The following is a 16,006-nucleotide window of genomic DNA, read 5'->3' as shown; positions in this document are numbered from 1 at the left end:
CCATGCTCGCTGTCGCACAGTAAAGAAAACCTGACAGAATAGCAAACAGCGCCCGGCTGTGACACTGCACTGGTCGCAAGATCACACTTTACATTTTTTGTGCAGTTTTTTCTTGCGGGAGTTGCCAGCAGCTTTCTGCCCTCTCCCCAGTGGGGACTAAAACGTTCCATTTTCATGACCAATGACAGTGAGGAAACCCCGATAAGCTGGACTGATTAATAATGAATAAGGATGTATGTAAACCATTTTCATCTTTCATCCAGAAAATTGGGTAACGTCTATGTCCTGTCCGTATCTCACTACCCGATGCCAATTTAGCATTCTTTTCAGAGATCAGTGACGCACTTCTCAGCTAACCCACCTTTTCCCTGGTTGAGATCAGCTGAATATAATGTGGATTCAAAGGCTCAAGAGAGTGACCAAACATGGGATCAGTCTAATCACGGGCAGTGCTGGCCGGCCCAGATCTGCTCACACAATGGCCATTCATGGGACAATTCAGCCCAACCCCGACATCCACACTGCTGATGTCCGGAAATAGCAGTAGGTCGTTAGCAGGTCTGCGGAGCATGCGGCAGACTCATCAACGGGGCACACATTATATACAATCATACAAATAATATTAAGGAGAATCATGGACGGATACTTTGTGAAGAAACTGGCGCTGTGCCCCTGCCAGGACATAAACAAACAATGCCAGCTATGCAGACCTAAAGTTCACGTACAGACAGTACAGCAGTGTATTCTGGATGCTGACGGCTTGCCGACAAGCAAACATTTCATCCCTGACTGCAGCCTTGTTCCTCTGCATACCAGGAACCACACCGTGTGTAATGGGCACGGCGCAGGGTGCTCTGCAGGGCTGATGCAGATCGCAGTTTCTTCTTTTAACCCTATAAGAGTGACTTTGGCCGTTAGGCCGTACAAGTTGTCTCTTAATGCAGACCTCGTAACGTGTTCAGATATTTTAGGAACAAACATTGCCTAGTTGTCATTTCTTAAACTTTCTCTGGAGGACACAGAACAAGGGTCTATCATTAGGGTATGCTTGTTTTCGGTCATTAAAGGGGCTATGCAGGGGTTTTATAATGATGACCTACCCTCAGCATAGGTAATCAATATCAGATCGGTGGGGGGCCGACACCCAAGACGCTGCCGATCATCTGTTTCAAGAGGAGGTGGCGCTCCATGCGAGTGCCGCTTCCTGTTCATTACACCATGCGTCGTCTCAGAAGCGTGTAATGACAAGTACTCGCTTCGTTCACATGAATAGCGCAAGTACTTGTATTTACACTACGCCACCGCTACAGGGGAGGTAACGCTAGTGTACAGAACAGCTGAACAGCGGGGATGCCATCAATATAAAACCTCTGCACAACCACTTTATTAAAGTGCTTCTTCCCATCCACAAGGCCAACACTTGAAGCATCGAAGAGATACACTTACAGAGTGTAAAGTATGGAGCATGTGCTAAGAGCCATGGTAAAGGATACTAGGCTATTAAGACAATATCTAAGGGGTTAGTCTACAATATTATTTCACACCAATTCACAGAATAGATGATAAATGTCTGATGACTGGGGGCTCCCACCGCTATCACACCAAGGTGCACTTGATCACTAGAACGGGGGTCCTGAGTCCACGACTCCAGTGATTAGGGGTCTGAATGGAGCATCAGCTGAGCATGCCCCCATCACTCCATTCAGATAGCCGAGTGCAGTTCCTCTCAGCACATTGGCGTTATTACACGGCTCATGTCAACCTTGCACTATTCAAGCTGGGGCTTTTATCCTGTGACGTGAACAGGTTATAAATGCTCATTATGTCCAAACCCCAAAATTGCCTTACTTATTGACGACCTGTCCTTAGGATAGGTCATCGACATCAGACCAGCGGTGTCCGACTCCTGACATTTCCACTGGTTAGCTGCTTTTACTATCTGTGGTACCAGAACACCACCGTTCCGTACTGAGTGGCCCGATTACTGCAGTGCCGCTCCCATTCACTTGAACCAGGCATGCCACTGCACAGAGTACGGAGGGGTGTAGTTTGTGTGCCCGATTCTGGCACCACAATTAATAAAAACAGCTGATCGGCAGCGGTGCCAGGAGTCAGACCCCCTTGCTGATCACATATTGATGACCTACCCTAAAAATAGGTCATCAATAATTAAGTTCTAGAAAACCCTTTAACACCTCCAAAACAAGAGGTTGCTAATGGTTCCAAGAACCCTACCACTTTATGGACGGCACAGTCAGCATGAAAATAGTCAGGAGCACTTTATCCCAGGGATGCCTTGGGATATGGCCAGTTGTAATGGACACTTTAATGACAGGGTGTAACAGGCAGGTGCCGGTCACAGGAGAGCACCAAACACATAAATACATATACAAATACCTGAGGCTATTTCATTAAATGTTAAAAAATAATATGCAGAAGAAACCCTTCTTCAGGATAGCGATACATTGGGATACCTTATATACTTCTGTCTGGCCTCATCTCTCAACGCTAAGGCATCTCTTTCTACCCTCCCCAAATCACAAGCTGGAGAAGAAAGGGCTTACCTTGCTGCAGTACAGCATCCACAGCTCACACAGCCTCTCCTTGGAAGCCATCCCGTCACCTCCTCTTCACAATTGCACAAATATATTTCAGAACCAGTCCATCAACATTGTCTAGAGCTTCGTCCTTGGTAGTTTACGTTACCGTCTCTGGTGATGTACTCCCACCAAACAAACAAGAAGAAAGAAAGAGCTCAGAGGTGAGTTCTCTGCAGATCAAACTAGCACAAAACCAGCTTAACAGGACCTGGACACGCTTCGTAAGGCTGTACTTCCTCTAGTGACAAAAACACTGGTGGCCCAAAAAATAAAATAAAACGTTATGTGAAGTGCAGGTAGTCCAAACAAGTTGTAGTGAGGTTATTTCTTATGCTAGGTAAGCTCACATCCATTGTCCGGTGGTGATGATGATGCTGGCACACACGTCGGGGAGTTTTGTTACCATGATGGTTAGATCAGGACGCTGGTGCTGGGCCACCTAAGAAGAAAGACAATGTATGAAATAACACTGAACCTGAAGTAAAATGTTCATCATTGAAGGCTTGCACATGGATGACATGCTGATGTGGACGTGCACAAGGATTGGCCCCATACTGCTGAATCAGCAGAAACAAACTGCATTCTACTTATTTCCACAGCCACTCGGCTGCATGTGAACGGAGTGGTGGACACCCCCTGCAAAGGATGCAGACTGTCCTCAATGCGGATTTTGGCAAGGGATCTACGGCAGAATCTGTCACAGCCTGAACAGACCCTAAAGCTGTCCACAGGACGACTCAATTCACAGCAAGCATACAAAGTCAGAAAACTATTATCTGGCTCCCTTATGTGCAAAAATAAGGGCATGTCCAGACATACCGGAAAAAATCTGATGTGGATATCACAGATTTGTTATAGTCCTATCTGCTTTGCTGCTTCTGCAATAATCTGCTAATCCGGATGAAAAGTCTGCTACATGTGAAGATACTATAAAGATAAAGCCCTTGATACCTGATCTGTGAATGGCCTTCAGACAAGCCACGTAATGCTAGGGCATCTATGATAGACAGGGGTCGAAGGGGGCCAGTCAGCAACCATACAAAGTCAGCGAATATTCCTACACGGCGGGCTTGATTGGCGCATTGATCTTAACTTCCCACAAAGGATGCATTCATGCATACTGGTAGTTTGCAGTCAAATGCAGGGGGCTTCATGGCAAATTCCTAGAGCTTTGGAGGTGGTTTTGGGGCTCTTAGGGGGTCTTTTATTAAGACTGGCGTTTTAGGAGCTGTTCTTAACCCCTGCGCTGGATCTGCTGAAGTTATGAAGAGCCGCCAAAACCAAGCATAGAAAACGGTAAATGAGACGGGCCTCGCAGACCATCCCCTTCCCCACCAAATTTTTTAAACCTGGCGTATATTACTTAGTTAAAGACCCCCTTAGTGTTTACAGGCTTTTACACTGACTAACCTATAAATACTATGTGGCCAAAAACTGCCTAGAAAACCATGGTAACACCAAACGAGGTCCTGTGACAGCCCCATGATTTAGGACAAATGCTGCAAACAAATCACTAATCTGGTAGAAGAAGCAAAACCATTTATGTCAATGGGAAATTTAAAGGGACTTCAAACCTCACGTGTGTCCGATTTGTATGCTTTGCAGCACTTAAATACAATCTATTGTTCCTTGTAATCAGCCATTTGATGCTGGAGGAATTGCCAGGAAGTGCAGAAAAATGTTGCCCCCTCAGTTTCTCTTATTTTGGGCTCAGTAGTTCACTGGCACTCCCTTACTTTGTTGAGGATCTCGTCCCTGCTGCTTCTGGTCCTTTGTGGACCAGAAGTGTGACATCCCGCCCGTGGTCTCGTGCACTGACGCAGCCATTCATTGGCCTCAGCCATCATGTTCCTCGTTGTGGACATGTCACTGTTGAGGTCAGTCAATGGCTGCAGCAGTGAATGTGACGATGGACAGAAGAATACTTCTGGTCCACAGGGGACTAGAAGCAGCAGGGATGGGACCCTCAGCACAGTAACAAATTGCTTTGGAGGTCAGACAACCCCTTTACACCTGTTAGAAGTCAGAACCCTCTAAGAGAGCATACTGAAGTAAACCTAAAAAGAACTCTAAAACCAAAAATAAGGCTGGGGCGACAAAGCAATGATAATGGATTTAAGGCATTCGCCAGCTAAAATTATATTCATTAAAAACAAAGATGAAACTGATTTTTTTTTTTTACGAAGAAATAAATAAAAAATGTCACCAAAACTTTTCCTAGCAGTAGGTACATTCCTTTCTGACTGGTAAGGGTCTGATGGCGCCATTCAGGTGAAGCAGCAACGCGGCACCTTCATCCTGAGCCATGGCATGAGAGGTTGGAAATCAGAAAGTGACCACATATCATAACAATGGAAAAACTGTCAATCAAGGGAAAACCTGTAGAGTATGTCCACATAGGATGGATTCACTGTGGATTTTCCGCAAAACTAATGCACATGCTGTGAAAAAGATCAATATCGTAAGCTGACCTGAGGTACGTGCAAATTTCTGCTTTGGACTTCCACCGCAGATTTCACCCTTTGCAATACATTTTGCAGATTAATTGCAGAATCTGCTGGGGAAACGCAGAAAACTCTGCAGCACAGATTTGCCTCTGTGTCTCCATACCATTAGGCTACCTGCACAGGTTGTGGATTAAGTGCAGATTCTCTTGCAAAAAAAAAACCCAGCATAATACAGTACAAAATGCAAAAGCCTGCTCGCCACATCAAGGTGAACTTTTTCGAGTGGGTCCCTACACTAAGGCCCCTTTCACACGGGCGAGTTTTCCGTGCGGGTGCGATGCGTGCGGTGAACGCATTGCACCCGCACTGAATCCTGACCCATTCATTTCTATGAGACTGTGCACACGAGCGGTGATTTTCACGCATCACTTGTGCGTTGCGTGAAAATCGCAGCAAGCTCCTCTTTGTGCGTTTTTCACGTAACGCAGGCCCTATAGAAATGAATGGGGTTGCGTGAAAATCGCATGCATCCGCAAGCAAGTGCGGATGCGGTGCGATTTTCACGCATGGGTTCTAGGTGACAGTCTATTCACTGTATTATTTTCCCTTATAACATGGTTATAAGGGAAAATAATAGCATTCTGACTACAGAATGCTTAGTATAATAGGGCTGGAGGGGTTAAAAATAATAAAAAAGTTAACTCACCTTCTCCTCTTGTTAGCGCAGATGCCGGTCTGTTCTTTATCTGTGGGCTAAAGGACCTTTGATGACGTCAGATCACATGCTCCATCACCATGGTGATGGACCATGTGATTGGAGCATGTGATCTGACGTCACCTCAGGTCATTCAGTCCACAGCTAAAGAACAGACCGGCATCTGCGCGAACAAGAGGAGAAGGTGAGTTAACTTTTTTATTATTTTTAACCCTTCCAGCACTATTATACAAAGCATTCTGTAGTCAGAATGCTATTATTTTCCCTTATAACCATGTTATAAGGGAAAATAATACAATCTTCAGAACATCAATCCCAAGCCCGAACTTCTGTGAAGAAGTTCGGGTCTGGGTACCAAACATGCGCGATTTTTCTCACGCAAGTGCAAAACGCATGACAATGTTTTGCACTCGCGCGGAAAAATCGCGCATTTTCCCGCAACGCACCCGCCTCTTATCCGGGCAAAAAACATGACGCCCGTGTGAAAGAGGCCTAAAGAGGTCACTGTTTGCCACGGGTGGACGGGGCCTGTACACATACAGCCAGCTGCACTGTGGGCCGTAGCCTAGGCCTTTTCTATTATGACTGAACAGGGCAACATATTGTAAAGTGAGGGACACGCCAGGTTTACCTGCTACTTTCTAAAATGTATCAAAAATCCATTACAAAAGACACATAAAAACAAGCATGCACTTTTATTTATTTTTTTTATTTTTATTTTTTTTAACAGCTGAAATCTAAAATCTGTGTGGTAATTGCACATGCAGTTTTTAAGTGAAACACACTTATTTAACGTTTTACATGGAATAAAAAAAAATAAAAATAAAAAAAACACACAATAGCAGTAAAAACGTATGTGTTTTCAGAAAGTAACGTGTTAAGCGACCATAAGAGGAATCTGCTGCCTCCAAACAGAGGGGAGATCTGCCACAGGGCACATTCCTCAGGATCAGCTGGCAGCATGTGACTTCTACCTTTAACCCATTCATGAGCCCAACATAAGGACAATGATCACCCCTTATTGAGGGAAGATCTACTGTGAAGTGACGTTTTCCCACTTGACCATGTACTGTGTGTGGGTTAGATCTCTTTCCCTGGCAATAATATGGTTTCAGGAGACAGACCCGCAGTGGACGGCCGATTCACATGTGCTGAATGGATTTTCAGTTGCAAAACTTTTTGCAACAAATCTGCCGCATGTGAACAAACGTGAGAAATTCAGACAGGTCCTCAAACCTCCAGTACTGCATGAGAAGTTCAGCTGACGTCAAATATGCAATAGTACAAATACCCCTCACAATAACCCCTCCTATAGACAATACTTACCCAGTCCTTGGCACTCGCATCCCTCCAGATCCCTGCACGGACACCGCTGCATTTCCCCGACACGCAGATCAAAAGATCCGGCTATGGGAGGTGGGGATGTGGAGCAGGCAATAGCAGGCCGAGACCGTGACCAGCATCCCTAGTATTACCCGCGATGCTGGGCAGGCTGGTCAGCGTCGCGGCCTGCTATTGGCTACTCCCTCCATCGCCAGATGATTTGATCTGCACAATGGTGAGATGCAGTGGTGGCCGTACAGGAAACTGGAGGGAGGCGGCCCAGGCATTGTGGGGGATTTTTGTACTATTGGATAACCCCTTTAATTTGTATCCCCATATTCATTCTGGGTCCCCCCTGTAAGCCATGTAATGCATAGAGAGGACTTCTCCTGGAGTGCTCCCCTTTAGGAGCGTGCACTCAGGAGTCCTCTATGCATTATACAAGCCCACAGAATGGGAACCAGGGGAGAGTATAGAGATACACACTACTGACCTGAGCTCAGATCCGATGCATTATTCATGTACTACTGTACATGATCTCCCCTGAGCGTCCCTGTCATTTACATACACAGTATTAACGCACCTCCCCTTGGGCACCTTAAGTAAGTTATTGACAGGTTATAAAAACCTGTTTTAACTTTTTTGGGCAAATAGAGCCACAGTGAGGTTTAATAAGGCCAGCTTAGGATTCTTCTTATTAGTCTGGACATGAGCATATGTTTAGATTAGAGGGGTTAAATCTGATGACAGAATCCATTTAAGATCTGTGCTGGGAACAGATTTTCTGCATTATTGAACAGACAGTTGTCACTATATATATATATATATATATATATATATATATATATATATATATATATATATATATATATATATATATATATATATATAAGTAATCGAGTACGCTACCAATTATTTTTACAATTAATCGAGTACTCAAAATGAGAAAAAATGAGTTTTTATAAAGGTCTATTAATTTATCAGACCCCCTGCCATCAGTCTCCAACACCTTTGGTTTCCCCCTGTGCAATCAGCCCAAGTGCATCAGTTCCCCCTAGTGCCTTCAGCTCTCCCTCCAATGCCACCAGCTCATCCCCCTCCCACTGCCATCAGCTCCTCTCCCAATGCCACCACCTCCCCCCCCCCTTGCCCCTCCTAGCCATCAGTGCCCAGCCGCAGCGCCAGTGAACTAAATGTCCTGGCGATGTGTGTACGTCAGGATCCAAAGCAGCGTTGTGCGAGCAGACGGGTGACCACGGAGCGTGAATAATAGCAAGCTCTTCACTCCCACTCTGTGGTCACATGGCACATTTGCATTTCCTTTCTACAGTGCTTTGTGCCACGCCAGCTCCATATTTTAGCTGACGGTCTATGGGAAATATTAAACGCAGGACACAAAAGCGTATTTCCTGCTGGGGCCTTCATTAATTAGGTGGCGTTTTGGCCTTTCTGGCTTCCTTTTAAGCCCACAGCAGGATGTAGCTCTTGGCGTTTGTTGGGCGTTTTTACATCACCTTCTCTATAGGGGAAAAAACGCCATGAAGAAAACACTACTCTACTAATGTGTCTGTGCCTAAAATCTGTCTAAAAAGTGGCACTAACTGGTGAAAGTTGGCACAACAAAGGTTTCTACACTTTTTCACACTTGCTCAACAAGTCTTGTGTTTTCAAGTCAAATGCCTTTTAATTGCCTACAACAGAAATTGCCTGAGTGGTTCCACTCTAATTTGCATTCACACAACAAACGCCTCCAAAATGGGTGAACGGCCCCTTTAACTGCTGTCCAACTTATTTCAAAAATGCTCCAAAGCCCCTAAATGTGTTAAATCAATAACTCCTATATTATAATCAGCAGAAAAGAGCCTTCTGCGAAGCATCTGCTCCCCCCGGCACCAGTGCTGTGGCTTTGTGTAGCATCACAGTGCAAAGTCTGAATCTTGCTGTGTATTCCAGGGCGACCGTCCCACCCATCTGACATCATGCATAGAGAGCCCAAACTGCATGCCAGACACTACAGTTGGCAAGGCTAGTGTGTGCTGCCCAGACTGCTTATATCCAGTGCAGCGGGCAGAACAGTAGCCTGGAGACATACTTAAAGGGATCCATCATACAAATAAGCTACCCTATTAAAGGACAGAATACGATCATGACAAACCCAACCATTTATATTATATCCATTGATAACAATACAGTGGAGCTCGCCCCTCACCAATGATTGACAGGCGCTGTTGACAGATATACACAGAGGCTGTCCAAAGGGTCGGCAGGTACAGTGCCAGGCGCCACAACCATGAATGTGCTGTATTCCTTCTTTGTGGAACATTGTTCTCGCTCTCTGGTATTTCTACAATACATTTATCGCTGTACATCTCAGTAAATCCCTCCGGACCGTGTGGTCTACAAACACTACTTCAGCCACAAACAGGCCACGTCTTTCTAGGACAGGGATCAGCAACCTCCGGCACGTCAGCTGTTCTGAAACTACAACTCCCAGAATCCTCCTGTCACTACTAGAACAGCTGAACAAGTGTGCATGCTGGGAGTTGTAGTTTCACCGCAGCTGGAGTGCCAAAGGTTGCTGGTGCCAGTCCTAGGAGATGCACTGATCTGGATTTTTCCTTATTTCTCAGTGAAGAAAAAGCACCACAAAAAAACCAAAAACCGCAAAGTAAACGCAGCATGTGAACCTAATGCGCAGGCTTGAGGACACACAGCGCACCACACAGAACTCCCCCCACTCAGCCCCAAGGCCGATTCCCCCAGTCAGATTCAATCTATATCTACAGAATTACTGCAGGAGAACCGTCACCCAAGACGATCAGATCACTCAGATGTCTCCTGACGTACCAACTCACGAGGAGGTTCCTCACCAGCAACCATCTCAGCCCAAAACTGGCAAATGTACACAATTTCCCTTTTTACACTGTGGAGAATGGAATTCACTAACGTTTCAGCCTATAATCCCATCATATCTGACAGGATGAATAGTGCCTCAGGATAGGCCATCAGTATCTCATTGGAGGAGGTCCGACACCCGGCCCCCCGAGCTGATCAGCTGCTTGAGAAGGCACCGGCCTTCTCGGCACTCACCAGTAACAGTGCCATACGTTGTACAGTGGCTGTGCTTGGTATCACGCTCAGCCCCATTCACTTCAATGGAGCCGAGCTGCAACTACACCACGTGACCAAAGAACGTCTCCTCACTTGGCCTAGAGAAAGCTGAGAGAAGGACACAGCTATACTGGCAAGTGAGGATGCCTGCTCAAACTGTTGATTAGCAGGGGGTCCCGGGTTTAGGACCCCCGCTGATCAGATACTGATGAACTATCCTGAGGAAAACCCTTTTAAAGAGATTGTCTAAGTTATTTTTTATTGATGACCTATCCTCAGACTTAGTGATGAGCAAAGTGAGCTTCAGATGCTTCTTCTGAAGTCGGTTCCCTCAAAACTTCGGCTTAATACTGGACGGAGATGTATAGGCTCCGATGAGCTGAAGTTAGCTATTCCCAAAGTTGAGCGTGACTTTGTTGAATAACTTTGGTAATAGATTTGTAAAGTGGAAGAACACTATAAGGCCTATTTCACACGGGCGTCACGGATTGGGGCCGGATAGGATGCGGGTGTGTGGCGGGGAAATCGTGCGAGTGAGTTTTGACTGCGATTGCGTTGCGTGGTTCATTATTTTCCAATGTGTTTTGCACACGCGTGAGAAAAAAACTGAATTTAAACTTCTTTAATGAAGTTCGAGTTTGGGTTAGTTGTAGTGTAGATTTTATTTTCCTTTATAACATGGTTATAAGGGAAAATAATAGCATTCTTTAATACAGAACGCTTAGTACAAGGTCAGTTGAGGGTTAAAAAATAAAAATTAACTCACCTCCCCCATAGCTGCCGGTCTGCTCTTTCTTCAGGACCTGTGGTGACGTCACTGAGCTCATCACATGGTCCATCACCACGGTGATGGACCATGTGATGTGACGTCACCACAGGTCCTTTAGCCGGCAGCTCATGATTAAAGAAGTAAGAAGAGATTGGCAACTACGCGATCAAGAGGAGGAGGTCAGTTAATTTATATATATATTTTTTTTTAATCCCTCAATCCACATTTTACTAAGCATTCTTTATTGAGAATGTTATTATTTTCCCTTGTAACAACGTTACAAGGAAAAATAATAAAGATTGGGTCCCCATCTCGATCGTCTCCTAGCAACCATGCGTGAAAAATCGCACCGCATCTGCACTTGCTTGCGGATGCTTGCAATTTTCACGCAGCCCCATTCACTTCTATGGGGCCTGCGTTGCATGAAAAACGCACAAAATAGAGCATGCTGCGATTTTCACGCAACGCACAAGAGATGCGTGAAAATCACCACTCATGTGCACAGCCCCATAGAAATGAATGCGTCCGGATTCAGTGCGGGTGCAATGCGTTCACCTCACGCATTGCACCAGCGCAGAAATTTCGCCCATGTGAAAGGGGCCTAACACTTGTAAGCGAACTCTGCTTCGGATCCGAGGTAATAGTTGGAACTGAAGCAGAGTTCTGTTTTAGGTTTTATATTGTTCTTCCACTTTACAAATCAAAATTATTCAAAGTCACGCTCAACTTTGCAAATAACACACTTCGGCTCATCAGAGCCCATACATTCTAATACTGTATGGAGTCGGATCTCCGCACAGTATTATTCTGAAGTTTTGAGCAAAGCGACTTCAGATGTAGCTCATCATTAATCCTGAGGATAGGTCATCAATATCAGAATGGCGGGGGTCCGACACCCAGCACTTCCGAAGATCAGCTGTTTCATGAGAAGAGTGGTGCTTGTGCCAGCAATGCCTTCCCGTCATTGTTTGCCTGTTCGCCGTCGACATCGCAGTGGTGAGCAGGTGTAATTACAAAATGCTGTCCCTTTCATTTCTATGGGGCGGCTCGTTCCTATAAACTTGAATGGGAAGGAGCCGTCCCATAGAAGTGAATAGGACGGCTTGTAATTACTGCTGCTTACCTCTGCGATGTCGACAATGAAGGGAAGCCAGTGCTGGCACGACAACCAGCTCATCAGCAGCGGTACCAGGTGTCGGACCCCGATATTAATCTCCCGTCCTGAGAATAGGTCATCAATGAAAATAAATACGGACAACCCCTTTCAGCTAATTTCAGACGAGAGTGTCCACTGCGGGAAACTCAGTCCGTGTGGGAGTGTGATCTCCATTATGGACACTTCTACGGGGACAGGAGATAATTTATGAGGCTGTGTGTCTCTGACCAACCTTCCATGTACTGATTTGGACAGACAGCATTATGCAACAGCGGAGGTCGGGCAGAGATCACGCTCCCACACGTGGACACGCACATCCAGAATTATCCTAAATATTTCAGGTTTCCTACCTGTGCGGCTATCCCCAGGTCTCCACCAGTCCTCTGCAGCACGTGATGAGGAGTAGGGCTGAGCAAACTTGTCTTTTCAAGTTCGGCGCACAAGGTTAGGGTTATCTAAGAATTCCGCTATGGATTCCGCTTCCACAGACCAGAACTTATATAGATACACTGAACTTAAAATACAAGTTCGCTCAACGCTACTGACGAGCCATCCACAGCATCACGACCACTGTCCTGGGTAGACGCCATTGCATGCTGTGTTAACCAGGACAAGGACAAGCGAGACAAAGACTTCTACCAGTACGATACACTCAGGAGAGCACTGTGCCCCATACACTCAGGAGAGCACTGTGCCCCATACACTCAGGAGAGCACTGTGCCCCATACACTCAGGAGAGCACTGTGCCCCATACACTCAGGAGAGCACTGTGCCCCATACACTCAGGAGAGCACTGTGCCCCATACACTCAGGAGAGCACTGTGCCCCATACACTCAGGAGAGCACTGTGCCCCATACACTCAGGAGAGCACTGTGCCCCATACACTCAGGAGAGCACTGTGCCCCATACACTCAGGAGAGCACTGTGCCCCATACACTCAGGAGAGCACTGTGCCCCATACACTCAGGAGAGCACTGTGCCCCATACACTCAGGAGAGCACTGTGCCCCATACACTCAGGAGAGCACTGTGCCCCATACACTCAGGAGAGCACTGTGCCCCATACACTCAGGAGAGCACTGTACCCTATACACTCAGGAGAGCACTGTACCCTATACACTCAGGAGAGTACTGGCCGATGAATGCCAGGATCCATCACCACTGCACAACTTTCTACGGTCATTGGGGGAGATTTATCAAACTGGTGAAAAGTAGAACTGGCTCAGTTGCCCATAGCAACCAATCAGATTCCACCTTTTATTTTCCAAAGGAGCTGTGAAAAACGAAAGGGGGAATCTGATTGGTTGCTATGGGCAACTACTCCAGTTCTACTTTACACCACTTTGATAAGGCGACTTAGGAGTCCTGCTTCCTTGCTGCGTCCCAACCTGAAATCTGAACTACCCGTAACGGGACCACATTTTACCACAGCTGCCAGGCCACAGGGCGCAGTCCTTATAAACACGCACGCTGAGCCGATCCGAGCATGCATGTTTACAAGACCCCAGACTGGGTGAGGGGTGATGGGCATGACATGAGGGCACAGGGTCAGCAGCCTGAGTTCCTAGAAGTTGATGTAGCAGGCTGGCACCACAGGGTCTCTCCCATCAGTGCACACATGGTCCCAGCCTATACTTGTTGTCGCACCCTGTCCCTCAGAGCTGACAGTCCCCCCTCCCTCATTCTTCCACATCAGCAGGCCCGACCAGCTCAGCAGCCGCTCCCCCCGCTCCTCTCACACCTACTGTGTAGTCGCTGCCCGGTGAGCCCGCGGTACTCCCACAGTCCGGTCACCCAGTCCCGGGCGGCGCCGTCCTCTCTGCGTTCCCACACACTCACGACCTGTCACCCCAGGAGCGCGCAGCAGGCGGCCTCTCCAAACCCCGCCCCTACGTGACGAGGGGGCCCAGCCACGCCCACTAGCCTGCTGGACACTGGGAGCCTTTCCGGGGTGCGTTTACACGGTGCATGCCGGAGAACGGGCGGGTGACGGGAACAGGCCTGGAATAAACTGCAAAGACCCTATGGAGCGCAGCGCCCTGCAGGACGGACGCGCATGCGCAGCACCTGACCCTCAGGTGTGTGGAGCCCGATGCATCTCCCAGTCCTGCCAGGGAAGAGGAAGCTGTGGGGCAGTGACGTGTCTGCAGAGTGAGCCTTTCCTAGGTTACCTCATCTCTGCATGTACATCGTAGGAATGCACTGAAACCCCATTGCTCAACAAATACAAGATCTCTGCTTGCTGTCTGTGAATGATAGGATAGGTCATCAATATTAAAAGCCCAGAAAACCCTTTTAATATTAGACATTAGTAAATGTGGACCATACTTTGAGGCGAGCCCCCCGCACCTCTCTGGTGACTGATGTATATAGCACTACCATAGGGCTCATGCACACGACAGTTGCATCCCGGACATGTGCAGTCTGCATTTTTCGGAACGTAAGGCCGGCTGCTAATAGAAGAGCCCTATCCGTGTCCATAATGCAGACATGTTCTATTCTTATGTGGAACGGACATGGAATGCACATATGTCATTTCCGGAGAAAATATGTTTGTGTTCATGAGCCCGTATTCTGCAGCACTTTACAGTCAGGGGGTTTATGTACAACCAAAATCATACTCATTGACAAAAAAATGAAGGCACCAAGACCACATTGTTGGAATGGAACCTTCTATGTGTGAATGTAATGATATATGTAAATTATTACAATATTAGAGCAAAAGGGTAAGTTTATTGGGGAAAACTATACAACTGAAAGGAGGCTCCAGCCTGGATGCGAGAGGAGGCATGCCGGTTCAGTATGGCATCCTGTCGCTGTGGCACATTTGCCCTCTGATGGTAAAGCGGCATGCTTGTAGGTTGTTGAAGCTGCCGTTTCCAGCTAATCCCGTAAATGGTCGATTGGTGAAAAATCTGCATATATGGCCGCAGGATGTCCTGCACATATCCCTGAGCTGTTAGTGGCCCCTGTATCACTACTAGGGGGGACCGACTGTCGTATGTGATGGCTGCACAGATCATCACACCGGCAGCTGGGGTAGTGTGTCAGCTCCACAGCAAAGGCAGGACTGAGGCCGTCACCACGAGGCCTCCATACTGGAACCCAACCGTCATGTGATCCAGGGGCATATACTGGATATTGGGACATCAACACAATTCTAACATTTTGGGCTCTATACACCACCACAATGGATTTGAGATAAAACGAACAAGATGTGCTTTAACGGCAGACTGTCAGCTTTAATTTGAGGGTATTTACATCCAAATCAGGTGAACGGTGTAGGAATTACAACAGTTTGTATATGTGGGGGCTGTGGGGCATTAATACATCTAGGCCTCTAAAGACATACTGATAGGGAACTTAGATTGTGAGCCCCATTGGGGACAGCCCGATGCAAGTCTGTAAAGCTCTGCGGAATATGTCAGCGCTATATAAATGAGTATAATAAATAGGGCTCAATGGAGGACATTATTACTATTAGGGGCACTTTGAGCACTAGGTGCGCAGATAATTATTTCCAATGGTGGGACTTTGGGAGCACTATTACTGTCGGGGTAACCTGGAACTGTTATCAGATTAGCACAATTATTTTTTGGGGACATCATATTTATACTATTAGTGTTAGGGACACTATTTGCTGGGCGCAGTATATTTTTAACTACTAATGGGGGCACTATCTGTGTGGTAACAGTATTTTCAGGGGGACTGTTTCTGCAGTATAGTATTGGGAGCAAAGTGGGCACAGTATTAGGGGTTGCAGGATGGGATGTTCAGAAGGTGGGAGGATGATGGAAAAGTAGGAAACTAAGATGTCTGTCAACAAAAAGAGCTGAAATAAACCATCATGGTGGTCTGGTCTGAATGGAGAAGATGAGGAAAGAG

The 16,006-nt window shown here is 46.7% G+C and overlaps 1 protein-coding gene across 5 annotated transcripts in view; it reads right to left on the bottom strand.

The window, feature by feature from the left end:
- Positions 1-14,401, bottom strand: part of NBEAL1 (neurobeachin like 1) — a 200,935-nt gene extending 186,534 nt beyond the window's left edge. For 2 of the 5 annotated variants that reach the window (XM_044305048.1, XM_044305052.1), the window contains exons 1-2: positions 13,867-14,401; positions 2,565-3,039 (exon numbers count right to left, since the gene is read on the bottom strand). In XM_044305048.1, the coding sequence (XP_044160983.1) occupies positions 2,565-2,615 (51 nt within the window). In that variant the 5' untranslated portion in view covers positions 2,616-3,039; positions 13,867-14,401. Of the gene's footprint in view, positions 1-2,564; positions 3,040-13,862 lie in introns of all 5 variants that reach the window. The other 3 variants (XM_044305051.1, XM_044305050.1, XM_044305049.1) reach the window with 3 other exon arrangements.
- Between the last annotated feature and the right edge of the window lie 1,605 nt (positions 14,402-16,006).

The sequence above is a fragment of the Bufo gargarizans genome, chromosome 8 (genome assembly GCF_014858855.1).
Source record: "Bufo gargarizans isolate SCDJY-AF-19 chromosome 8, ASM1485885v1, whole genome shotgun sequence".
Lineage (NCBI taxonomy): Eukaryota > Metazoa > Chordata > Amphibia > Anura > Bufonidae > Bufo > Bufo gargarizans.
The sequence above is the reverse complement of the archived record's forward strand: the minus strand, read 5'-3'. Positions and strand labels throughout refer to the sequence as shown.